Raw genomic sequence first — 26,788 nt, forward strand, 5'->3', positions numbered from 1 at the left:
GCCACTTCTGGGCGGCCGTCAGGCGGAGGCGGCTGCGAGCTCCCGGGCTCCAGGGAGAGAGATGGGGCAGGGTGAGTGAGCCGGCCCGGGGAGAGGCTCCGCAGCGCCGGGCACCCGCCCACGGGCAGAGGAGGCGCTGTCTGGCCTGGCCTGCGCTGGGCAGAGCCTGGGAGAGGTTTGCCGCTCTCCCCTTCCTCCCAGTCCCGGCTGGGAGCCGAACGCGAGCGCGCCGGCCGGGGGAGGGAAGAGTGGGAGAGGAAGCCGCGGGAGAGAACAGGGAGCCACTGTCTCCTTTTGAAAAGAAAGTAGGAACCCTGGGCGGGAAAAAACAAAGGCGCCCTCCCAACTTTTCTTCGCGAAAAGTTTTCCCAGGGCGTTTTGTTTGTGCGAACTCGGCCGGCGGAGCCCGGGATCGCGCTGCCGGCGTGGCGGCTGTGCCTGTGCGCCTCGCCCCGCTCCTCCTCCTTCCAGCCTGGGCAGCTCCGCTCCCTCCCCGAGAGGCGCCAAATGGCTACCCAGTAACCTCGCGGGGCGGGGGCTGCAGCGCCGCCTCCTGCCGCCACCGCTCCGGGCGGCTGCTAGACCCGGCGGCGGCGCTGCCCGCGGGCGGGGAGCCGGGCCCGCAGGTGGAAGCGCACCCTGGAGGCGGGCGGGCCCCGGGTTGGGGGCGGCTCGGGCGGGCTCTTGACGTGCGGCCAGCCCCGCTCGGGCCTCGGGTAAACGTGCGTCCCGCCCTGACCCGCCGGCCTCTCCCACTCCAGCAGTGACGCGCCGCCTCGGAGCCAGAGCCCGCGCAGCGCCCCGCAAGGCGATGGACGGCCGAGCCCCGCGCGTGCAGGACGCTCCGGCGGCGCTCCCGCCGGCCGCACCCGCAGGGTAAGCTTCGAGCGCCGCGCCGCCGCTCACCCGGGAGGTCGAGAGCTGCCGGGCCTTCACCCGTCACCTGGCTGGCAGCTCGCCGCCCCGTCGGCAGCCGAATTCACCAGCCGCGGGACACGCGGCCGACGGGGCGGCTTCCTCCCGGCCTCCTTAGAGGCCGCTCCGGTGTTGGGGCTCGGTAGTTTTTGATTGCTTTCCTACCCGGGCTGCTCTGAGTTGCTAAAGGGCAGCTGAATGCCAAGAATTGGGTAAGGACTCCGGGAGCAGAAATGGTAACAAAGGGCTGCTTGTTGGGGCTCTGGGAGACCGGCGGACGGTACCTGTAAGTGAGCTCCTGAGAAAGGGAAAAAAAGTTTCCTTGGCCGAGGGCTGAGGCTCAGCAGGTGAGCCGTGTCAAGGTGACTGTAAGGAAGAGGCTTTCTGCGAGCGGGTGGAGGGCGACAGGAAGGTGTGCCAGCTGTCAGCCCGCAATGACAGTTCCGGGACCCGGCCCGGTGCGCGCCTCTGATTGGGGGTGTGTGTATGCCTGTGGCCAATTGCCAGTGCCAAAGCCTAGCGCAGAGTCAGATCGCAAACATGGTACATTTCTTTGTACCCTCACATGTTTAGGAGAGATTGGAATGGAAGGGGCTGTCACATGATGAGTTAATATTCAATGGAGCGCGTCTTCCTGCCAGATATGCTAATAATCACCTTGCTAAGCGTTTGGGTAAACAGTAATGAGAACAGGTAGTTCTGCAAGAGGTGGGGAGGACCTGAAAATAACCTTCGTCTTGGTAAACAGTGAAGGCTTAACATGGGCGCTAGTTGAACTTCTAAAGTGGGAAATCCCTTTGGGAAAGTGTAACATTTTCCTTCAAGTGTTCCCCCAATTCAGTTTCTTTTCCGATAGTTAATCCGAACACAGCAGTGCTCTCAAGAGACTATGAACATTCAGAAAAGAATCGGTAAGGAAAAGTTTTGTAGCTAATGAATGAGAATTGTACAGTTTTCTTGATTTGAGAGTAGAAAAGTCATTTTTACCCCGGAACATGACACGCATTTCCTTAGAAGCAAGTCACAGCATGTTTATTCATCAGAGACCATTCGAACATTGGCAGTTGTCTAGAGGAAACATGGAAACGTCTCAAAGCAGCATGACTAATATAAAAGATATTTAGTATAATGCTTACGTAGAGGAAACATGCAGTGTATGAATTAATTATTTTTCTTCCAGTTAGTTATCTTCTCCTTCTGCAAATAGCTGTATTTCTGTTGACTTCCGTTCCTATTTTTTACCCAGTTTTTTCATTATTTAGATATGATCATACATATTCTTTCATATATTATCACATTAGGATGTATGGGGAAAGAAGTACATTGGTAGGAAGATATTAATCATAAAAGCATGAACCTCTAAAGGGAGCTGCAGGAATACTGAAATGTATTCAGGTACCTCAAAATAAAATAGTATTAATTTGGTGGATTTGAAAGTGGATTCGATTAAGGTACTATTTGGGCTTCCTCCATGGCTCAGTGGTAAAGAATACGCCTGCAGTGTAGGAGACAAGAGTGGAGGGTTGGATCCCTGACTCAGGAAGCTCCCCTGGAGGAGGAAATGGCAACTCACTCCAATATTCTTGCCTGGAAAATCCCATGGACAGAGGAGCCTGGCGGACTACAGTCCATAGGGTTGCAGAGAGTCTGACATCACTGAGCACACACACAGATACTATTAAAAAAAAAAGAAAGAACCCAGCATATACACATACACAAAATACACTAGTATACTTTTATGGGTGTTCTGAAGTCAAATAATTCTGTGAGTAAAATAGGTGAAGTCAGATGCCTCTGACATAAAGGAAATGAGAAGAGCTTTCTAATGATAAGCACGACTGTAGTAAGACACTTCAGATTTTACTTTTGAGGATTTAAAGGTTAAACTGAAATTCTGTGCTTCAAAAGAATGTACAAAGTTGCTTTATCTAATTTCTCAAATATGAAGAAAATACATTTTAGAAAATTTGTCCTGCCCTCTCCAAATTTAAGAAGAGATAAGTTGAAAAAATGCTTCAACATTTTATCTAAAATAGCATTCCCTCCCCCATATCATTTGACTCTGTATTATATTATTTGGAGAAGTTAAAAATGTTTGAAAAGTATAAATGTTAAAAAAAAAAAAATTACTTCTCTGCTTTCACTTGTCTGTCTTGTCCCTGGGTGTATTCCAAGTACCTGTTATATAGTATTTGTTGAATATTCATTATTCAATATTACTTTTGTTCTTTTTCTCAAAACCCCAGTACATTAAAAAGGTTTTAATTCTGAGGGAAAAAAAGGAATTATCATAGAGATGGACAATTCTTTGGGAAGTGGTAGGGCCAATCTATATGTTATAATAAAATGTTAGGTTTGGAAAGGACATTCTTTACTAATTAAATCATGATTCATGACTCCAGTAACATATGAGGCCTACCTTAGTCCTTATTCTTGAATATTGCTGCTCTAAAGAATGCTTCTGTATGTACTTTTCCAAGTTTTAGATCCTTGTAACCTGTCACTTGAAAGAAATTTAATGCAACTCCTTATTTTACAAATGAGAATCTGAAGCACAGAGACAGTGATTTTCGAAGGCCCGGAGCAAATTAATGGCAAAACCTGAAGGAAAACCCAGGGTGTTAGTCGCCTAGTTCATTTGCATTAATTGCTTTTAATCTTTTTCAGATCACAATATGATAACATTTCAGCTGGATACATTATCTTTAGAGCTGCTAGTGCTGGTGATTTTATTTGCCAAAGTGGATAGATATTTTTAACTCTTTGAAATTTAAATGTCAAAAGCTGACCTTGCTTTGAGGGACCTTATTGGTGTTTTGATTCTGAAACAAATTTTCAGGCATGGCACATTTGCATATTTCTTTATCGTCTTGCAGCATTGGAACTATGGAGCTAATTGAAGGCATAGTAAAAAAAATTAAGAAGAAATGATTTAGCAGCTGCTTCCTTTAGCTTTTATTTGGAGGCATCTTTGGTTTGAAAGTTTTACTTTTGATTGTTTAAACAGGTCTTGTTAGCTAACATGTATTGACTACTTAGAAGCTGAACGCCTTAGCAAAGGTTTCAACATAATCACCTGGGTATCTTTAAAACAGGTACACATGCTCTCACAATCCTACCTATCCTAATTTTAATTGGTCTGGGAGGGGAGGAGGGTGTGGGGAGTTTTAAAATACTGCTAGGTGGTTCTAATATGCATCAAGATCTGAGAATCACTGATTAAGCAGGTATCACCAGCTGAGATAGAGATGAAGCCATAAATGGAATGGAGGCTGCTATTAATCATTTTTAGTGAACTCAAGACCCTAGTGTTCAGCTTTCTTTTTACCTTTTGAAAGATTCCATTTATATACTCCATAGTATTGTTTAATTTTTATTTTTTTACTTTTTGAGGAAGTATATTAACTCCATTTTATGATTTTGGAACTGGGGCTCAGATAACTTAATTAGCATATGCAAGGCTATACAATGCTAAGATATGCAAGAGTAATAAAAACAAGGTCTGATCCCCAAAACTATACTCTTCATCCCTAGGCCTGTTACCCAGGATGTTTGCTACCATGGATGATACTGAATGGATTATTTAAAGTGGCCTTATGCATACATTGTCTTGATTCTTCTTAAAATTATGTTTGTAGTATGTTTAAAAAAAAATCCTACAAAATTGAATGCATATGAAAAAACCCAAAGCCTACCATTTAAAAGGAACTTAAAGTTTTTGGTTTATATCTTTAAAGTCATATTTAACATTTTCTTGTGTTTGGGATGATTTATTTCATAGTAAATTGACACCTTTTTTTTGTCAGATGACAGATATGTCATAGCTGTACTTGTTTTTGCTCTTAGGCAGCAGTTAAATTTAGTATAGCATAGTTTCAAAAGTAGGATTTTTGACCAAATAAGAAAAATAAAAGTGTTTATTAAGACACTGCTAGACATTTTTTTCAAAATCTATAATTTTCTGAATGTATTAGAGGGTAATTTAATACCGTTATCACTTAGCCTTATTATTTAAATGCCAGTTGTATTTATATAATAAATTTCAAGCTTCATGTTATTGAGACACCTGCTCTAATGCAATTAATTAGTCAAAACTTGTGAGCCCTTATTTTATATAAAACACATTTTTCTGGGCACGGGGAGACTGGCTCCTGATCTAAAGAACTTTACCAAAAAACTATTTGTAACTATGCAGGGAAAAAAGGAAAGTGCTGTTAGTGTAGAAGTGGTAGTTTGATATTAACTTTAAAACCATACTGTGGATATGCTTAGGATTTAAAATATAATGTCATGGTTCATTGGTCAGCAAACTTTGTTCAGAAGGTTGAAATGGGCCCTCTATCTGTTTGTCTTATGTTTTCCTCCTTTTTTTTTTCTTTTTTTAATTGTGGTGCAATACACACAAAATTTACCATCTTAACCATTTTTAAGTGTACAGTTCAGTATTAGGTACATTCATATTGTTGTGCAACTGTTATCACCATCCATCTCCAGAACTCTTTTCATCTTGCATAATTGAAACTCGATACCCTTTGAACACTAACTCCCCATTTCTCCTCTCTTCACCATTCCTGACATCTGCTCTTCCGCTTTCTATCTCCATGATTTTTGACCACTCTGATTACCTCGCATCAGTGAAATCAAACAGTCTTTGTCTTTTTGTGACTGGCTTACTTAGCTTATTATAATATCCTCAAGATTCATCCATGTTGTATCATATATCAGAATTTCCTTCGTTTCTGAGACTGAATAGCAATCCACTTTTATGCATTTATCTATTGAGGGACACAGGTTGCTCCCCATGTTTTAGCTACTGTGACTATTGCTGTTAGGAACCTGAGTGTTTAGCTATCTCTATGGGACCTTGCTTTCAGTTCTTTTGAAGCAGAATTACTGGATCTTAGATGACTTCCCTGGTGGCTCAGACAGTAAAGCGTCTGCCTACAATGCAGGAGACCCAGGTTCAATCCCTGGGTTGGGAAGATCTCCTGCAGAAGGAAATGGCAACCCACTCCAGTATTCTTGCCTGGAAAATCCCATGGACAGAGGAGCCTGGTAGGCTACAGTCAGTCCGTAGGGTCGCAAAGAGTCAGACACAACTGAGCGACTTCACTTTCTTTCTTTCTTTCTACTGGATCTTATTGGTCATTCTGGGCTTCCCAGGTGGCACTAGTGGTAAAGAACCCTGCTGCCAGTGCAGGAAACAAAAGTGACGTGGATTCCATCTCTGGGTTGGGAAGGTCCCCTGGAGTAGAAAATGACAACCCACTCCAGTATTCTTGCCTGGAGAATCACATGGACAGAGGAGCCTGGTAGGCTGCTGTGTATAGGTTCCGGGACACGATTGAAGCAACTTAGCACAACACACACAGCATGGTCATCCTATTTTTAATTTTTTCGAGGACTACTATACTGTTTTCCATAGCAGCTATACCATTTTGCATTTCCCAAAACAGAGCCCAAGACTTCTGGTTTTTCTACATCCTTGCTAACACTTGTTATTTTATTTTTTTGAAAGCAACCATTGTGTTACGTGTGAGATGATATCTCACTGTAGTTTTGATTTGCTTTTCCCTAATGATGTTGAGCATCATATCATGTGCTTATTGGCCATTTGTCTATCTTCTTTTGAGAAATGTCTATTAAAGCTTTTGCCTATGTTTCATTTGGTTTGCTTTTTTTGGCTGTTGAGTTTTAGGAATTCTCTTCATATTCCAGATATTAATCCCTTATCCTCTATCTGTCTTTGTAAGGTGTTATTGGCACACAACCATACCTACTTATTTGCATACTGTTTGTGACTGCTTTCATATTATAGCTGAGTAGTCCAGGCAGAGATATTATGATCTGTAAGCTAGAAATATTAGCCTTCTGTCCATGTACAGAAAAAGTTTGCTGATCCCATGGGCCAACTTATGAAATTGGTAAATGAAGTAGTGATGATTCCAAATTTATTTAGTTGGTAGGGAGGCATGTAAGTATTGAACTTAAATATAAATTAGAACAAAATGATATTTGTTTGCATAAAGCAAGATAATTCTTATAGTAAGCATTTATATTCAATGGTGATCAGTGGTTGTGTTTCCTTCTGCCCCTCCACCCACCTCCAAGTGAAAACCTAGGCTTGGCCTGTTGGCAAGCAATGTAGAAATTATAACATTGATGTAATATCAGAATATATTTTAAAGAAAAGTTCTACACTTCTGTGCTGGAGATTCTTTCATGAAAAATAACTGATGTATGGTAAAGGTGTTTAGAAACAAACGTGCCTAGGAAAGGCTTGACCAAAGGTATACTTAATTCCTATCTAGTTTTTTCTGGCCTGTACCTATTTTCAGTTAAGCAAACTGTCTTTATAATAGTAAGTGTTTTTGTTGTTGCTATTAAAGATCTTTCATATACTGTAGCTTTTAGTGCTCTAACATTAGAGTGACAGTTATTAGAAGACCTTTTTTTTCAATGACTTTGCTAAATTTTTTCCCCATCTGTTACAGTAAAAACAAACTAAAAGTATGGGAGAAAGAAGTTTCCCATGACTATTTATAAAGGGCCAAATGTCTTCAATTTTGATACAAACTTCATATCTGAGGAATGAATCCCTTGGAAAAGATTCTCAAAGGCCGACTAGTCTTTAGAAAAATGCTAGAGTGAGCTTGCTCCCCGCCTGCCCCGTACTTTAAGTTCACATTGCTGCTTATAAATTTAAATAAGTTAAGACTATTTATTGATTTTGGACATTAAAAAAAAAAAAAAACTGTGGAAGGGAGTCCCTGGTAGTCTAGTGGTTAGGATTCAAAACTTACACTGCAGAGGCCTGAGTTCAATCCCTGGTCCAGGAACCATCTGGCGTGCCACACTGTACAGTCAAAATACAAAAAAAATAATTAAAAAAATCTCACTTCAGATGAGCATGTATATTTAGGAGTACAATTGCTAGGTCAGAAGAGTATGCATGTATATTCATCTTTTATAGACACATTTTTCCAAAGTGATTCCACCAATTTATACTTCCCATCAGCAACATGTGAAAGTTCTAGTTGTTTCACAGTTTCGCTAAGAATTAGTAATGATCAGTCTTTTCCATTTTAGTTTTTCTGTCAGGTATGTAAAAATACTGCATTCTGTAATATCTCAATAAAGCTAGGGGGAAAAAATGGAAAAAAAATGCTGTGGAGTTGAATTGTGGAGTAGTTTGACCAAGAAATGCTTTAAATGGGATGCTCATCTCATCATTACAACAGCAAAGAATGCAGGCAGGAGAAACAGTTTAAGCTCAACTTGTAGAAAGCCAAAAACTAAGAATTATTTGCAACTTTTACTGTATATTAAATAGCTACACATCTTTACAAAGGTTACAATTTCCAAGTTTCACAGGGAACAAATGATATTTAAGTATCCTATATGGGGCAGTATCGTGATGTGCCTTTTCATGCTGTGTAGCTCAGACTGCTAGCTCAGACAGAGGCAGGCTTTCAGGAATTTGGCGGGAGGAAAATACAGTACATTACAGAACTGAGTCATTTTCTTAACCTCTACTCTCTAGAAAAAAAAAAAAAGGTAGCCTCATATGGCTTTCAGGTATGTGGTTGCGAGGTGGTGAGGATGGAAGTGCTAGGTGAGCAGGGAGAGGAATGATCTCTGAATTCCTCTTCTTTCCTGTACGTACTCGTGTACCCTTCCTGTTGAATGTCTCCCTCCCCCACTGAAAACAGAGCTTTAGAAAAAATGTAAATAAATAATTACTTTTTGAAAAAGAGTATGAGTTAATAAGACAGAGATTTTCCTTGGTAATTGCCTCAGGCTTGGAGAAAATTGCTTTGGATGAAATTAAAAGTGGAAATGCCATCCATATTGGGTGGGATTTGATTTTTAAAAATAGATAGCTCAGTTAGTAAAGAATCTGCCTGCAATGCAGAAGACCCTGGTTAGATTCCTGGGTTGGGAAGATCCGCTAGAGAAGGGATAGGCTACCCACTCCAGTATTCTTGGGCTTCATTTGTGGCTCAGCTGGTATAGAATCCACCTGTAATGTGGGAGACCTGGGTTCAATCCCTGGGTTGGAAAGATCCCCTGGAGAAGGGAAAGGCTACCCACTCCAGTATTCCGGTCTGGAGAATTCCATGGACTGTATTGTACATGGGGTCACAAAGAGTCGGATACGATTGAGTGAGTTTCACTTTCACTTTCAAAGTGGTTCAGAGTTAAGCCTCTGCAGTGGGGTCAAAAAAGAACCTGAGATACAACACTTTGGGTCTAAAATGTGGATCTGCTTTTAAAATAATGATTCTGATTTTTTCATGTAACTTGATTTTAAATAGAGTTGAATACCAAGGGGACCTCAATATTTTTTTTAAACAATAATATTAGTGGAAAAATGCATTGTTTCTCAATGTAATTAATTTGAGAGATTAAAACTACTTTGTACGCATTTTGGTGTATTTTTTAAAATTACACCATTTCACTTTGTAGCGATCGATTGGCGCTTCTGTACTTAACACCAATATTTATTTGTAAGGAAATAGAGTTAAGATGCTCAAATCTAGGTGCGCCATTTATCACCAGTCCTTGACTTTCGTCTCTGTAACCTGTACGCCTGCTATTACAAGCACATTCACACATGCTATTGTTTCTGGAGAAATGGAAGTGAAGAAGTATTGGAATAACCCCAAGGGGAACAGCCAGAGTTTTAACAGCTGCTATAGTCGTGTATATCAGTTCAGTTGCTCTGGGAAAGCAGGAAATTGAGTTGCTAAATCCAAAAATGGCTACCACCTTGCCTTTCCCACGTCTGATGGATGTGCTGTAGTTTGTAGACCAACTGAGTTCACAGTGGTCAAGATAATTACAAAGCCATTGAATTGATTTTCTTCTTTGTGCTAACGTGGTTGCATGTTACACACAAAGTGGAAGTGGCAGAGAGAGGAGCAACACTCTGTTTCCTCCTCCTTTTTGTGTCAGATATCCCTGCTCGAGGACAATCGGGAAAGAGACAGGGTCCTGGTCTTACAGGACAGCCTCTGTGTTTCGTGGTCTGAGCAGCTGTCATGATTCTCAGGTGTTCACGGTTCTGTTAGTTCCTGGCTGCAGAACTACTGAGTAACGTGTCCTACCTTTCTCTCTTTTGTTTCTTCATAAGGTGCCCATTCCCAGAAAGCAGTTAGATGCTTTAACTTAAAACATTTTTTTTTTTTTTTGCTGTGTTTCAAAAGAGCAAAGCTGAAAGTGGCAAAGAATGTTGGCAGGTGGAGAGAAACTACTTTTTACACATTGTCTTTTGATACCAGGCTACCAGTAGTCTGTCTTCAGTTTTCTCTCTAAAAGAGGATAAGTTTGACTCACTTTATTACTAATGAACTTTCCCCCACCCCCAGAAGAGTTAGATGTGACTTCATTTGAAAAAAATACATATATATTTAATTTAACACTAGATCTGAAAGGGGAAATAATACTGATTTTTCCCCCATTGTATATAATTAGAACAAATTTTGCATCTAGAACCTATTCCAACCTATGGTTTACTCTAGTTTATCATACATTTGTGATATACAATCTGATCTGAAAGGAGCAGTATCCAAGAGTAGTTCATATAGTCTGTTCATCTGTTGTGATCCTGTATGTGTGTGGAAATACATAGGAAATTCACTCTTAGATGATGTTAAGAAAACATAGTCCTGAAGTTTGTGCTGGTAACTTTGTGAAGCCTAGGAATGTGTTTTCAGCTAATTTAGTAGTTATAAGTGATATAGCCTAGAATGTATGCACTTAGAGGCATTTTTAGAGTTTCCTAATTAAATTTAGGATTATATATATATGTGTGTGTGTGGCACACCAAGTATTTTGGACTTGTATTTTTGTGTGACTCGTAGTTATTTAGGACACTAAGCAGATTATTCAGGCTCAACTTAGTGGCAATTCTGAAAGTTATCTGAAGGTGTTGAATGAATGTTTGCTGTAATTTTTGTATTCTTCCAGGTATTAAGCATAACACAAGTTAAAGTTGTCAGTATAGAATATTTGAACGTCCTGGATTTGGGGAATTCACAGTTTCCTTATATCACTGTAAAATCTAGGCAAGGTAAAGAGATCAAATTTCTGGAACTCCACAGAAAATTGTAATGATTTGAACACAAAAGCATCCCAAGTGCCACTGGTGTTAAAGGAACAACCTTGGAGCACCCAGAAATGACAGGCTATACTGAAGGCACATTCAGTATAGGAGGCAGGGAATTGTACAGTGGTAGCTATTTATTTTTATCATCAACATCTTTACCACTTACCAGTCTTCACAGGGGATATCATAAAATTTCCTGTCAAGAAACAATTTTTTAAAATTCTGGCACTTAGCCATTTTGCTTTACAAGTTAAAGGCATTTCAGAATGCTATGCTCTCAAATCAAACCCAGTCAAAGCCTTGGTTTATTGTGATGATTGTGCATCCTGGTATGTGATCTGTGTGACTGGGGAGGGTGTGTCTCAGGGCTGAACTTTGCACACTTGTTCTCTGTGGCCCCTGGAGTATTTCCTCAGGATGATACTTACCAGTGCAGCCCTGAGTCAGGGACTCTTGTGAAGGTGGATGGAGAATATGCAAGAAAAGGAGGGGAGCCTTTAGGAGTTGAGAATGGAGCCTTTTTTCTTCTTTGAATCCTAGAAAACCAGGTTTAAAATTAACACTGCCAACAAGAAACAGTTTTCACTGATGTATGTTTTTAAAGTTCTAAAACTGGGGACTTCCCTGGAGGTTTAGTGGTGGGACTTAGTGCTTCTACTATAGGGTGTGTGGGTTTGATCCCTGGTTGGTGAGGGTAAGATTCTGCATGCCCTGCAGCATGGCCAAAAAGGAAAAAAAGTCTAAAATTGGCTCTGTCAGTGCAGAAAAAATGTTCAAAGTATTTATTTTTAAAATAAAGTGGGAAAAATTTAGGAGAGATGGTAATACCTGTATGTAATTTGATTTTTTATATTTAAATACATTAAGTGTACTTCAGTTGTATATTGAGCCCTTATGTGATCTGCTTATGTTTTTACACTTTTGTTTCATGGAAAATAAATGAAATTTCATGGTTTGTGAAGGGGAGAATTTTCCTGACATTTTTCCTTCTTTGGTTAGCCAAATGGATGCATGCTGAGTTAAATGGAATTGTAGAGGTAATTACAATTTTATGTGGGGAGGTAGGTGAAGAAAGAAACAGGAAAATAGGGAAAATATATTCAGTGATGGAAAAATGAAGAACAGAACAGTCTCTGATGGCAGAAGAGGAGGTAGTGGTGCAAAATTGCTAGACTACACAGGCACTAAACTAGCAGATTGAGGTTTGTAGTCTTTAATCTCTTACATTCAGTTTGTAACTCTGATACTATTAATTTGTGAAACACTTCTGTGATGTTAGGTTATTAGAAAGCATTTTCTGCTCCCAAATATACATATAACGTCTTCAAAAATATCCTGTATGTTTTGTGGGAGGAGAGATTCCATGAACATTAATTAATAGTTATGCCAATGACAATTACTCTCTATAGTGTTATTTATAGGTCTCATCACCTTATCGGAGAAGGCAATGGCACCCCACTCCAGTACTCTTGCCTGGAAAATCCCATGGACGGAGGAGCCTGGTGGGCTACAGTCCATGGGGTCGCTAAGAGTCGGAGGACTGAGCGACTTCACTTTCACTTTTCCCTTTCATGCATTGGAGAAGGAAACGGCAACCCACTCCAGTATTCGTTTTTTTTTTTTTTTTTTTTATTGACATGAATCAGCCATGGGTTTACATGTGTTCCCCTTCCTGGACCCCCCACCCACCTCCCTCCCCATCCCATCCTTCTGGATCATCCCATTGCCCCGGCCCTGAGCCCTTGTCACATGCATCGAACATGGAATGGTGTTCTGTTTCACATATGATAATATACATGTTTCAATGCTATTCTCCCAGAACGTCCCACCCTCACCTTCTCCCTCAGAGTCCATAAAATTGTTCCATGCTGTGTCTCTTATTCTGTCTCGCATATAGGTTTATCGTTACCATCTTTCAAATTCCATATATATGCATTAGTATACTGTATTGTTGTTTTTCTTTCTGGCTTACTTCACTCTGTATAATGGGCTCCAGTTTCATCCATCTCAGTAGAACCGATTCAAATGTATTTTTTTTAATGGCTGAGTAATATTCCATTGTGTATATGTACCACAGCTTCTTTATCCATTCGTCTGCTGATGGACATCTAGGTTGCTTCCATGTCCTGGCTATTGTAAACAGTGCTGCGATGAACATTGGGGTACACGCGTCTCTTTCAATTCTGGTTTCCTCGGTGTATATGCCCAGCAGTGGGATTGCTGGGTCGTATGGCAGTTCTATTCCCAGTTTTTTAAGGAATCTCCACACTGTTCTCCATAGTGGCTGTACTAGTTTGCATTCCCACCAACAGTGTAAGAGGGTTCCCTTTTCTCCACACCCTCTCCAGCATTTATTGCTTGTAGACTTTTGGATAGCAGCCATTCTGACTGGTGTGAAATGATACCTCATTGTGGTTTTGATTTGCATTTCTCTAATAATGAGTGATGTTGAGCATCTTTTCATGTGTTTGTTAGCCATCTGTATGTCTTCTTTGGAGAAATGTCTGTTTAGTTCTTTGTCCCATTTTTTGATTGGGTCGTTTATTTTTCTGGAATTCAGCTGCAGAAGTTGCTTGTATATTTTTGAGATTAATTGTTTGTCTGTTGCTTCATTTGCTATTATTTTCTCCCATTCTGAAGGCTGTCTTTTCACCTTGCTTATAGTTTCCTTTGTTGTGCAAAAGCTTTTAATTTTAATTAGGTCCCATTTGTTTATTTTTGCTTTTATTTCCAATATTCTGGGAGGTGGGTCATGGAGGATCCTGCTGTGATTTATGTCGGAGAGTGTTTTGCCTATGTTTTCCTCTAGGAGTTTTATTGTTTCTGGTCTTACGTTTAGATCTTTAATCCATTTTGCCACTCCAGTATTCTTGCCTGGAGAATCCCAGGGACCGCGGAGCCTGGTGGGCTGCCGTCTATGGGGTCCCACAGAGTCGGACACGACTGAAGCGACTTAGCAGCTTTGCATCACCTTATTACTTATTTTTTTAATAGGCAATATATTCAAATGGCACAGAATTCAAAAGAGAAAAATGATGAAACAGTGAGACATTCTCCCTATTTACTGTTCACCCAGGTTTTCTCCCTAGAGGCAATCATGTTATGGTTCTTATGAACCCTTGTGGGATACTCTACACCAGTGCTGTCCAATGGGAATATAATGTAAGCCACAAATACAATTTTAAATCTAGGAGTTAGATTTAAAAACTCAATTTAAGTGATATATTACATGATGTAGTGGTTAACATGCTTCTAGTTATACAGAACAGTGAAGTTGTCTTTAATAGAAAAATATATTTTACATCGTCAGATTTGAAATATAGATAAATTATGCAAAATTTGAATTTTAGTTTCTTAGTCACATCTCTAGTGCTGAAAAGCCTTATGTGGCTGGGGTCTACTCCACTGGACAGAGCATCTCCTTACAGTCAGGAGGAAATGGGTGTGTGTATGCATATTGTTTCTTACCCTTTTATCTTCTATTTTATTACATAAAGGGGTCTATTGTTTCCCCCATAACTGCGTGTTATGTCTTTGTAGGGATGACCATAATTTATGCAACCAGTCCCTTAATGATGGATACTTGGATTTATTTCTCCCTCTCCTTCCCTTTTACAGTTATTAAGTGATTATTAAGTGTTATTAAGCATCCTTTAATCAGAGTACAATCTCCTGTACTAATATCCTTTCCTGGTATGTTTGATTAAATTAACTAGATTGAGAAACCCTAGAAAGCGGAGACCATATTCTTTTTTTTTTAAATTTTTCATCTTCAATGAATTTCTACACATGTGAACTTGTAATCACAAACCAGATCAAAATATAGAACATTTCTAGGAGCATAGAGTCCTCTGTCTTGCTCTCTCCTCATCATTACTCTGACTTCCATCACGATAGATTAGTTTTGCTTATTGTAAACTTCATATAAATGGAATCAAATAGTTCTTTTGTGTCTGGTTTAGCATTATGTCTGTTAGATTCATCTACATATTTTTGTTGGCAGTAATTCATTTTTTCATTGCTGTTAATATTCCATCATGTAAGTATATATTTTTATTGTAATATTTATAGACATTTGGACCTTTTATAGTTTTTAGCTCTTATAAGCAAAGCTTCTGTGAACAATTTTGTACCAGTCTTTTCACTGGCACAAAGATTCACTTCTGGCTAAATAACTTGGAGTTAACCTCATCTCTCTTTGTGTGTGTGCATGCATACACACACAATTCTTAATTCCATGTGGTTCTTAACACATGCTAGATGATTACTAAATGATTAAAGACACATTATTAACTAGTCATGTACTGTGAGGTTAGTTCAATCTTACTAAAAATATTGAACAGTAGTTCCTTGTGTGCCGGAGTCCAGCTCCAGCGGGTCCAGAGTTCCCTCAGGATGGACGGCGTCGGCAATACGAATGAGAAGACACAGCGAGTCTCAGCGTTTCCAAGTGTCTTCCAACTTTATTGTTTTTAAGACAGCTTTTATATTTTTTGTGGTATATAGAAACAAATGTAAAGTATAGAGTCATACCAATTCAGCTTAAGGGACCTACCGATTCAGCTTGAGGGACATACCAACTTAGCTCAAGGAACATACCAACTTAGCTTAAGGGACATACCAACTTAGCTTAATGGGTATATCTTAATGGGCCTATCAAGTTAGCTCAATGGGCCAGCAGTTTCGACCCTCATCGAAGCCATTTGCATGTCTTTAGTTACAAAAAGCCTCATTTTGTTTACATCATCTTCTGGCCTGGTGGCCTGCTAACACCTTGTGACTCTCTATTGATAAAGGTTGATCAGTCAGAACACTTTTGTATAGGGCACATCAGGAAAGAATTTATCAACAGGAAGTTTTAAGGTAAAACCTGTTTTTGGTAATTTACTCTATGCCTTGAGCTTAACAGAAAAGAATGTAGTTCCATAAAGTCAAAGAATAGCAAGCTGAAGTTCAGCTCTAAGTAAGAATCATCAGTTAAATCAACAATTGTCTTATTATTTGTATTAAAGCTAAACTTCTATTTATATAAATCCCTAACTATTATGCTTTCATTATATAGGCTAAATATGTTAAGAGTAAAAACATAGTGAGTAAATATAGATTAAGTAACAGTTTCACAAAGCAATATTTTTTGTATTTCCTAACAAGCCTTTTTTCCTGCAAAGGGTTTTGTGCCCATAGGGGCTTTCTGTGCAGAGGCTCTCAATGCTGTTTTATTACTAGGGAGCAGTTATGCACATTAGCTCCAAAGGCACAGGTATATTTATTAAACAAACCAATATGTTAGCAAAAGGAATTTAGATCAGCATACTCTATATCTCAGATAATTTTATTTAGGGTGCTACCGTTCAGGGGCCTTGTTGATTTGAGGTTTCAGAATGATCTATTTTAGTAGGGAATCAGGAAAGTTCTTTTGCCTAAGTCACAGAATATAAGAAGAGGTTTATTATAGCAAGCGTCAGAAAGAGAGATCTCATTTTTAAGGTGAGCGCTGAGGCAGCCTCTCAAGAATCCCTGAGGCCTGAGTTGCTCTGCTCATCAGTCCTTCTCCTCATGACTCTGTCATGAGTGGGGATCTCGTGAGCTGGCTCCCGGCACTTGTGGACTCTATTATTCTTATATGAGATATAAAGCATAACATTTTACCCAGGCTATACACATTTCTTTTCTCTTGTTTCCCCTTTTTAAAACCTTATTTTAAAAACTGAGGTATACATTTCACACCAGTCAGAATGGCTGCTATCCAAAAGTCTACAAGCAATAAATGCTGGAGAGGGTGTGGAGAAAAGGGAACCCTCTTACACTGTTGGTGGGAATGCAAACTAGTACAGCCACTATGGAGAACAGTGTGGAGATTTCTTAAAAAACTGGGAATAGAACTGCCATATGACCCAGCAATCCCACTGCTGGGCATACACACTGAGGAAACCAGAATTGAAAGAGGCGTGTACCCCAATGTTCATCGCAGCACTGTTTTCAATAGCCAGGACATGGAAGCAACCTAGATGTCCATCAGCAGACGAATGGATAAGGAAGCTGTGGTACATATACACAATGGCATATTACTCAGCCATTAAAAAGAATACGGTTGAATCAGTTCTGTTGAGATGGATGAAACTGGAGCCCATTATACAGAGTGAAGTAAGCCAGAAAGAAAAACACCAATACAGTATACTAATGCACATATATGGAATTTGAAAGATGGTAATGATAACCCTATATGCGAGACAGAATAAGAGACACAGATGCATAGAACAGTCTTATGGACTGTGAGGGAGGTGAGGGTGGGACGTTCTGGGAGAATAGCATTGAAACATGTATATTATCATATGTGAAACAGAACACCATTCCAGGTTCAGTGCATGAGACAAATGCTCAGGGCTGGGGCAATGGGATGACCCAGAGGGATAGGATGGGGAGGGAGGTGGGAGGGGGGTTCAGGATGGGGAACACATGTAAACCCATGGCTGATTCATGTCAATGTATGGCAAAAACCACTACAATATTGCAAAGTAATTAGCCCCCAACTAAAATAAATAAATTTATTAAAAAAAAAAGTTGATTTACAGTGGTACATAAGTTTCAGGTGTACAACTTAGTGATTCCAATTTTTAAAAATTATATTCCATTTATAGTTATTATAAAATACTAGCTATATTCTCTGTGCTATACAACATATCCCTGTAGCTTATTTATTTCACACTTAGCGAAATACTAAGTGTAAAATACTAAGTGTATTATTTTACACTTTGTACCCCTTAATTGCCTACCCCTATCTTGTCCCTCCTCTTCATTTTCTGCACTGGTAATTACTGTTTGTTCTCTATATTTGTGAGTCTGTTTCTTTTTTTTTGTTATATTCACTAGTTTCTTTTAGTTTTTAGATTTCACGTTAGTGTATCATTCAGTGTTTGTCTTTGTCTGACTTAACTTTTAAGCCTAATAGCCTCCAAGTCCATTCACTAAGCCTAATAGTCTCCAAGTCCATCCATGTTGTTGCAAATAGCAAACTTTTGTTCTTATAGTTTATAACTGAGAAATATTACATTGTGTGTATGTGTGTATGTGTGCTACATCTTTATCCATTCACCTGTTGATGCACACTTGGGTTGCTTTCATATCTTAGCAACTATATGATGCTGCTGTAAACATTGGGGTGCATATATCTTTTCAAATTAATGCTTTCCTTTTCTTTGGATATATACCCAAGAGTGAAATTGCTGAATCAAATGGTAATCCTGTATTTAGTTTTGTGAGGAACCTCCATACTGTTTTATATAGTGGCTGTACCAGTTTATATTACCACCAATAGGGTACAAGGGTCCTCTTTTCACTACATCCTCACAAACATTTGTTATTTATGGGCTTTTTGATGACAGCCATTCTGGCAGGTGATATCTTATTGTGGCTCTGATTTCCATTTCTTTGATTAATGATGTTGAGCATCTTTTTTTATGCTTGTTGGCCATCTGTATGTCATTTTTGGAAAAATGTCTGTTCAGGTCTCCTGCCCATTTAACTGTTTTTTTTTTTTCATATTGAGTTGTATGAATTCTTTATCTGGTTTGGATATTAACCTCTTATTGGTTATATCATTGTCAAACATTTTCTCCCCATTCGGTAAGTTGTCTTTTTGTTTTGTAAATGGTTTCCTTTGTGACACCATGTTCTTAAATATTGTTATTGTATGTATTGCTGGATTTAATTTAATGCATGAGCGCTTTCACCAACAAGTTGGAATTTTACACTGTTCCAAAGTAAGATAAAATTCTTAAGCCAGAATTGATCTGAAAAAAAAAAAACCCTCTAAAGAAGTAATCATTTAATGCATGGGCAGGTGAGAGATCATTCTGTAAAGCGTTCTAAGCAAGTCTGATCCTCTCCATTTAACTCAGCAGCCTACCTTACTGTTGTCTGATGCGGTGAATGAGTACATTTAATTTGGCTCTCTGGCATTTAACAGCATTTGGTTTTGGTTTCAGATAAAACTGGTCCAGCCAGAAGTCAGAATAAGCACTTGGCAGCAGCTATTGCAGAGAGGAGTTGGAGGCAGTAAACCTGGAACCAAATCTCTGCTCTGCTACTCACTGGCTTAGGCACTTTCTCTCTTGTCACAGGTGTTTCCCAGGTGGCTCAGTGGTAAAGAATCCACCTGGCAATGCAGGAGACTGAGGAGTCATTGCAGTTCCATCCCTGGGTGGGGAAGATCCCCTGGAGGAAGAAATGGCAAGCTACTCTAGTATTCTTGCCTGGAAAATCCCAGGGACAGAGGAACCTGACAGGCTACAATCCATGGCCTCTCAAAGAGTTGGACACAACTGAGAAAGCACACACACTTCTCTCACCTGACCTTGGTTTCCTTCCTGGTGGAGGAAGATGACAGCCCAGAATCAAAGTACGAAAGTAACACCAACATATGCCAGGCTTGTGTTTACGTTTGTTAACTTTTAAATATTGTCTACTTTGTTGGTACTCAGCCTTTTGTAATGCTGGCATCATTACTACACTAACTGAAAACCACAGAACGAGGAGGCAGGCCCTATTCTTATTTTCCTCTCTCTGAAGTGGGCAATGGGTTGGTTTTCTTCCTAAGTATACTGTGAAAGTTCCGATGCCAGATGCAGGGAAGGTGTTCTTGGAACACTGAATACAGAATAGGTACTGATCTGGATGAAAATCACATTCTCTTTTAAAGGAGAAAAATGCCCTGTCTGAGATTTGGAATATGCTACCAAGGTGATTGCAATTGTTTCTCTGCTTCACCTTTTGGGAAGTGCCTACCTTTTAATATTTCACTTTTCTCCTGTGTAAGGTGAGAGTAACCCTAACTGTGTTTCTCTGATTTTGTTAGGACTGATATGTAGAGACTGAAAATTTTCCATTGTGGTATCATACATTAGAACATCAATATTCAAAAGAGGGAGTTGAGGTATGATACACCATTCTAATCATAAGCTATCATGTATTGAAGAGAACTTTTGTTGTTTTTACACATAGATTATAATAAGATCTTTCACCTCCTATAAACAAAGTTTAGTTCAGTCAGTCAGTCGTGTCCAACTCTTTGCAACACCATGGACTGCAGCACGCTAGGCTTCCCTATCCTTCACTAGCTTCCAGAGCTAGCTCAAACTGATGTCCATTGAGCTGGTGAAGCCATCCAACCATCTCATCCTCTGTCATCCCCTCTCCTCCTGCCTTCAATCTTTCCCAGCATCAGAGTCTTTTCCAAGGAGTCAGTTCTTTGAATCACGTGGCCAAAGTATTGGAGTTTCAACTTCAGCATCAGTTCTTCCAATGAATATTCAAGACTGATTTCCTTTAGGATGGACTGGTTGGATCTCCTTGCAGTCCAAGTGACTCTCGTCTTCTCCACCACCACAGATCAAAAGCATCAATTCTTCCATGCTCAGCCTTCTCTATGGTCCAACTCTCACATCCATACGTGACTACTGGAAAAACCATAGCTTTGGCTAGATGGACCTTTGTCAGCAAAGTAATGTCTCTGCTTTTTTAATATGCTATCTAGGTTGGTCATAACTTTTCTTCCAAGGAGCAAACGTCTTTTAATTTCATGGCTTCAGTCACCATCTGTAGTGATTTTGGAGTCCCCCAAAATAAAGTGTGTCACTGTTTCCATTGTTTCCCCATCTATTTCCCATGAAGTGATGGGACCAGATGCCATGATCTTAGTTTTCTGAATGTTGAGTTTGAAGCCAACTTTTTCACTCTCCTCTTTCACTTTCATCAGGAGGCTCTTTAGTTCTTTGCTTTCTGCCATAATGGTGGTGTCAAGAAAGTTTACTTGACTCAAAAGTATAATGAATCATTATATTTTTACCACAAATGCTGTAGGATGAAGTGACAATTTAGAAACTAACTTTAGTTATTGATAAGAGGGATCTCCAGGTGCTGACTCCTTCACCCTCAATGATGCTATGACTGTATTATTTAGTACAGAGGAGGCAAGTGGGCAGCATTTGTCCAGATTATGTAAAATTGTACTTCTTTAAGTTCTGGTGGCAATGTGATGACATAGTCTGAAAATTAACCCAGTATACCCTTGACTAAAAGTCTGTTGTTGAGAAAATAATTAAACTAGCCTCATTTATTTTCCTGGATCCACTTTTTATGTTGTTGTTGAGTTGCTCAGTCATATCTGACTTTTTGTGACCCCATGGACTGCAGCATGCCAGGCTTTCCTGTCCTTCACCATCTCCCAGATGTTATATAGGAATATTTTCTCTATTCTTGGAGGTGAGTTTTGATGTCAGAGAAGAAAGCCTAATTCAAAATTTCCTTGCCTAATTAAGATCCATATTCCCTTAATTGTTGTTGTTGTTCAGTTGCTAAGTTGTGTCCAACTCTTTGCAACCCCATGGACTGGAGCATGCCAGGCTACTCTGTCCTCCACTGTCTCCTGGAGTTTGCTCAAATTCATGTCTGTTGAGTTGGTGATGCTATCTAACCATCTCATTCTCTGCTGTCCCCTTCTCCTTTGATTGCCTTCGATCTTTCCCAGCAGCAAGGTCTTTTCCAAGGAATGGACACTTTGAATTAGGTGGCCAAAGTATTAGAGCTTCAGCATTAGTCATTCCAATGAATATTCAGGGTTGATTTCCTTTAGGATTAACTGGTTTGACCTCCTTGCAGTCCAAGGGACTCGCAAGAGTCTTATCCAGCATCACAATTCGAAAGCATCAATTGATGCTTTCAAATTGACACTTTTCAAGTAAACTTGGTAAGTTTAATGAAAAAATTCAGGCAGAATAAATTATACCCATGTACAGACTCTGCACTTGGAAAGTTTCTTGAGCACTAAGGTATTCCTGGTAAATGTACTTTTTAAAAATATGGAGTGTGTTTGCTTTACAATGCTGTGTTAGTTTCTGTTGTACATTGAAGTGAATTAGCTGTATGTATACATATATCCCCTCCGTCTTGGATCTCCTTCCCTCTGTGTTCTACAAGATAGTATGTAAAATCATATGGAGCCTTATTAAATGCTTCAGAGATTGAATAAATATTTTTAAATTCCTTCAAATTTCTACTAATTGAAAGGATCCGGGTCACAGTTGTTTAAGAACAGAGGATGATGGCTTGAGTGACTCTGATTATATAAGCAAAAAGCGTTTATGGAACACTGTTCACCAGGTTTGTGTTAAATCCATGGCATGTACTACTGGATTTAACAGTCTATAAAGGTGATGTAGTTGTTATCCAGCTTGTGCAGAAGAGGAAGCTGAGGGTCCTGTCTGGAGTCACATGGCTAGGCAGTGGCCGAACTCAGAGTGGGATGCATTGTTTTGACCACTTTGCATTCTGCTTCCCTCCCTCCCCAACTGGTAGGGGTGGCAAAGCCAATATAATAACTAATAATAGGAGTGACGTAAACTGCAACTAAACTTTTTTTGGTATTTTGCTTTATTTTATTCTGGTTATTAAATGATATGCTTATCACAGAATATTTGAAAGCAATAAGCCTATATGTAAAGAAAAATAATCGTTAGCTAGACCAACTGGAGATAACCATTGTTACATGGTTTACATTTTAGCATTCCTCAAGGTACTTTCTGAATAAGATATGTTAACATGTTTTCTGTCAAAACAACTTATATGGTCAAATAATTTTGGGGAAGTGAGAGTGAAAGTGAAAGATGTTCAGTCATGTCCTACTCTTTGCAACCCCATGGACTATACAGTCCATGGAATTCTCTAGGCCAGAATACTGGAATGGCTAGACTTTCCCTTCTGCAGTGGATCTTCCCGACCCAGGAATCGAACTGGGGTCTCCTGCTTTGCAGGCGGATTCTTTACCAACTGAGCTATCAGGGAGGTCCCAATTTTGGGAAAGTCTGGGTTTAACAAAATGAAACTGTTTTCTTCCCTAAAGATCTTCTTGGAAACTTTAATATGCTAATATGTGCAATGGGCTTCCAAAATGGAAACATGGAAAATAACATTTTTCAAATTTATGAGAAGAACACTAATTTGTATCTTAAAACCAGTGTTCTTTCAAATATAGTTTAGATAAAATGCATCCTTCTAGGTGCTTAAATAAACATCTAAATTTTTAACTACAAATACTATTTTTGTTTACCTTTTCTCCAGGATTGTATTATAGGTTATTCCAGCTATTTAAAACTCATTTAAAGATGCCTTTTGAAATAGTTGTGGGTCTCTGTGTGTGTTTGCATTTCTTTTAAAAAAATCTTTCATCTGTGGTTAAACATTTGGACCATTTCCCATGAAATCATTAATAGGGTCTGAGTTTCAGATTTGGGTAAATGTGATTCAAGAACTGAAAGACTGCAGAGTCTTTAGCAGCGAGGAAACCAGCCTAGCTAGAAACTCTGAAAACCATTAGAAGTTTCAAAGAAATCTGTGTAGGATGGCCCTGTGACTTGCTCTCTGAGAGAGACGTGCCAAAGGAAGAACATTCTTAGGGGGAATAGGAGTAGTCAGTTATTAGAATGGGCTGGGAATTTAGGTGTCTCTGTGTATAATTAGCCACTTGATTTGGAAGAATGCATTTCTTCACATGCAGCCTGTGTGGTCCCCAGGCTAGGCTTGATCTCCTCCCAGAAGCCTGGACACATGGGGAGTTGGAGTTAATAAATCTTCCCTGGGTCAAGGAGGGTGAGAGGGCTGGGAGTCTCAGGCTCTGTTGAGGGGTGATAAAACTGGGCTAGGCTTTTGAGAAGGGTGGTTTTAAACTTGGATTAATTGGGGAGGTTTGAGTTTGAAGTTCTTTAATAGATAACTCATTTTAACAACAACAAGGAAAAGAAATCTCCCTGAAAGAATCAATAGTTCATTTTTTCCCCCCATTTAACAAACACTTATTGAGGGTTAATGATGTGTCAGGCATTGGGCTGGGCATTGGCAGCTAATTATATTGAAAATATACAGTACATGGAAGTTATATTCATGGAATAGAATTACTTTGGCTGGCATTAAAACGTGATTCAATCTTATTAAAAATACACATCTTTGAACAACCTCCAAGGCAGGGTAAACAATACCCTCTCTGTTTTAAAATAAGTAAAGTCCAAATCTCTGAAATGCCAGTTACTCTGTAGTTTCAATTTTTTTTTTTTGCCTTGGTTAACATTATGTCTGGTTCCTCAGATGAACCTTTCCTTGAATATAGAGCTAGTAAATGTATATGCGCCCTCTCACTCCCCCCATGAAAATTCTCCTTGAAATTAGTTCTTCTCACTGGAATCTAGGAAGTTGTTAGCATTGACTTTCTTAGAACTGACTGTCTAAACTGTCTTCCTCAGCCTGAGATTTTTAATGGCAAGACTGGAGAATGCTGCCCTCATGGGAGCAGTGGATTGCAAGGCCCGGTGAGGTGCCAAAGGGAAAATTCCTAAAGGGAATATCCAGCAGCCCAGGAGGCCTGAGGACCGTCACTATGGCAGCAAGAGGTGGTTGGCTCTGGCCTGTTCCCTCCCTGCCTGGAGCTCCCTGCAGGGAGTTGGGGGGGCTGGGGGTGGGGCGCAGCTCAGCAGGCGCAGGGGCAGAGCCACCAGTCTGACATCAGGCAACAGTGGAGGTTATTCTTCATGCTACTGGACTCCAGCCGTCACCTTTGTAGCCTTAAACTTGTGACTGATCTGTGTGAAGTGACAGTCAAGAAGCACTGGGAATAGTCTTGGCATTTCAGGATGATGTAGTATTGAGTCCTGGCTCAGCCACTGAACAGTTAGGACATTTTGGACAAATTGTCTCACCTCTTTGCTTCTGTTTTCTTTTTCTTTTTTCCATCTGCAAATGAAGACACCTATTTCATAGGCTCAAGCCTGAGGTTAACTGGAAGTATTTGTTTGTGAAATCATGAAATATTGACAGAATAATAAAGCTCACTGACTGTGATTTAAATTTAACAACTAAATGTCTGTAGTTAAATTATTTAAGATTTTGAACATTAGCCATATTAAAAGTTCACACGATTGGTTTAAGCTGCTGACTCATGGTTTCAAGTAAATTAGTATTTGGCATTTGGGTAAGGATCATGGTTCCCAAACAAAAATCATGCTGTTTTGTAATTTGTTACTTCGTGGAATGTGATTCTCTGTAAGCAGACTTTCTTGCCCTTTACAATCATTGGAAAAGCCTCTACCTGGTAAGATGTGGAGATAGTGAGCACACAATTTGTATATTGTCAACATTTATTCCTTTTTTCCTCTAAAAAAGAAAATAACCAACTAACCAAATATGTTCTTTCACTGGGCTTTATTGTTGGCAGTGTTTCCTGATGAAAAGAGCTTATCTTTGAGATTCCAAGGCAGTTCCCTCATGTATAAGAAGACCAGGTTTTTTTTCTTTTGGACCTTCCCTATCCATGGCTCGGGTTTCATTCTTTTATCAGGAAGCTGCAGGAGCAGAATACAGGCTGGGAACCTGGTACCAGATGTTCACATACTGTAAACTATAAATAACCCCTTTACATTAAAAATGATCTGTAAGATGGGAACCATTTATACATTGTTACAGATGCCTGTCTTGAAGTGATTTGGTTGAACGCGTTATGCATTTCCTTCTTAGATTCTTGATGAGGTTAGTTCTCTTGACAGCACAAATTCTCTTAGGTGTGGAGCACAAGGTGACATTTGCATAAAGCTCTTCTTTCTCATCAAGTGTGTTGGTGCCATCTTCATGTCCTGCCAGTTTCATTTCCACATGATGTGTGCTCAGTCATGTCCAACTCTTTGTGACCCCATGGACTGTAGTCCACCACGCTCCTCTGTCCATGGGTTTTTCCAGGTGAGAATACTGGAGTGGATTGCCATTTCCTACTCCCGGGGATCTACCCGACCAAGGGACTGAGTGTCTTCCCAACCCAACAATCCAAGTGTCTTGAGTCTCTTGTGTTGGCAAGTGGATTCTTTACCACTGTGCCATACCCATTCAATTCACAAGTGTCAATGCCATTTCTGAAGGAAGGTAGATAATTACTTTGGTCATAAAGTGAACAGCTACATTGTTTTCTCACTAAGATATCCCCTCTGGTCATAAACTATGGAAAATTGGTGAGAACCCTCAAGGTCGTAAAGAAAGAAGGGATGATCGTGGAAGAGGGTAGCACATTATAGTGTGTTCACATTTTGAACTGATATGTTTTGTTAAAAATGCAAGCATTCTTATTGAAACTGGCTGCTATTTGAATGGTATGAACAATAGTTGCACATTACTAGTTTGTGATTTCAGAGAAACAGACATACTTAGTTTCCTGACAGTAGTTAAATATTTTATGGGGCTTCCCAGCTGGCTCAGTGGTAAAGAATCCAATGTGGTTGACAGTTTGGCATCTTTTCTGGTATCACTGAGCCTTCACTGCATTTTTTTAGTTTTCAATTTGATTGAAAAAAAAAAATCACTTTCTGCCTTGTAAAACCTTGATGGTTTCCAGTCTCATGGGGGAAAATAATTATGATTATTTTAAATGTCTATTTCTTAGATCATTTGTGATGTTAGAGGAACTCTTAAAGTGTTTAATTTTTATTCACTTTTCTCTTAAAAATCTACTTCATACCCTTTATCTCATTTATGTTTCTATATTCATCTTTCTCTTATTGATTTTGTGAAAGTCCTTAATGTGTATTTTCTTCTTCATATGGAAAAAATATTGACTTTTTATTTCTTGTGTTCTAAATATTTCTGCAGTTTTAATCTCTTATCATACAGGTTTGTTTATGGAAACATATTTAGCATTCTAGTTTTTTATTATTTGAGAGACAATTCCATATGTTT

The 26,788-nt window shown here is 39.6% G+C and overlaps 1 protein-coding gene across 1 annotated transcript in view; it reads left to right on the forward strand.

Annotated features, from left to right (window-relative positions):
* Window positions 1-26,788, forward strand: part of COBLL1 (cordon-bleu WH2 repeat protein like 1) — a 187,180-nt gene continuing 160,392 nt past the window's right edge. Inside the window, exons 1-2 of the mRNA XM_081581254.1 lie at window positions 1-71; window positions 762-876. Of these exons, the coding sequence (XP_081437380.1) occupies window positions 62-71; window positions 762-876 (125 nt within the window). The 5' untranslated portion in view covers window positions 1-61. The remainder of the gene's footprint in view (window positions 72-761; window positions 877-26,788) is intronic.

Source organism: Giraffa tippelskirchi, chromosome 3, assembly GCF_054371585.1.
Source record: "Giraffa tippelskirchi isolate mGirTip1 chromosome 3, T2T-mGirTip1v1.2.pri, whole genome shotgun sequence".
In the NCBI taxonomy this organism is placed as follows: domain Eukaryota; kingdom Metazoa; phylum Chordata; class Mammalia; order Artiodactyla; family Giraffidae; genus Giraffa; species Giraffa tippelskirchi.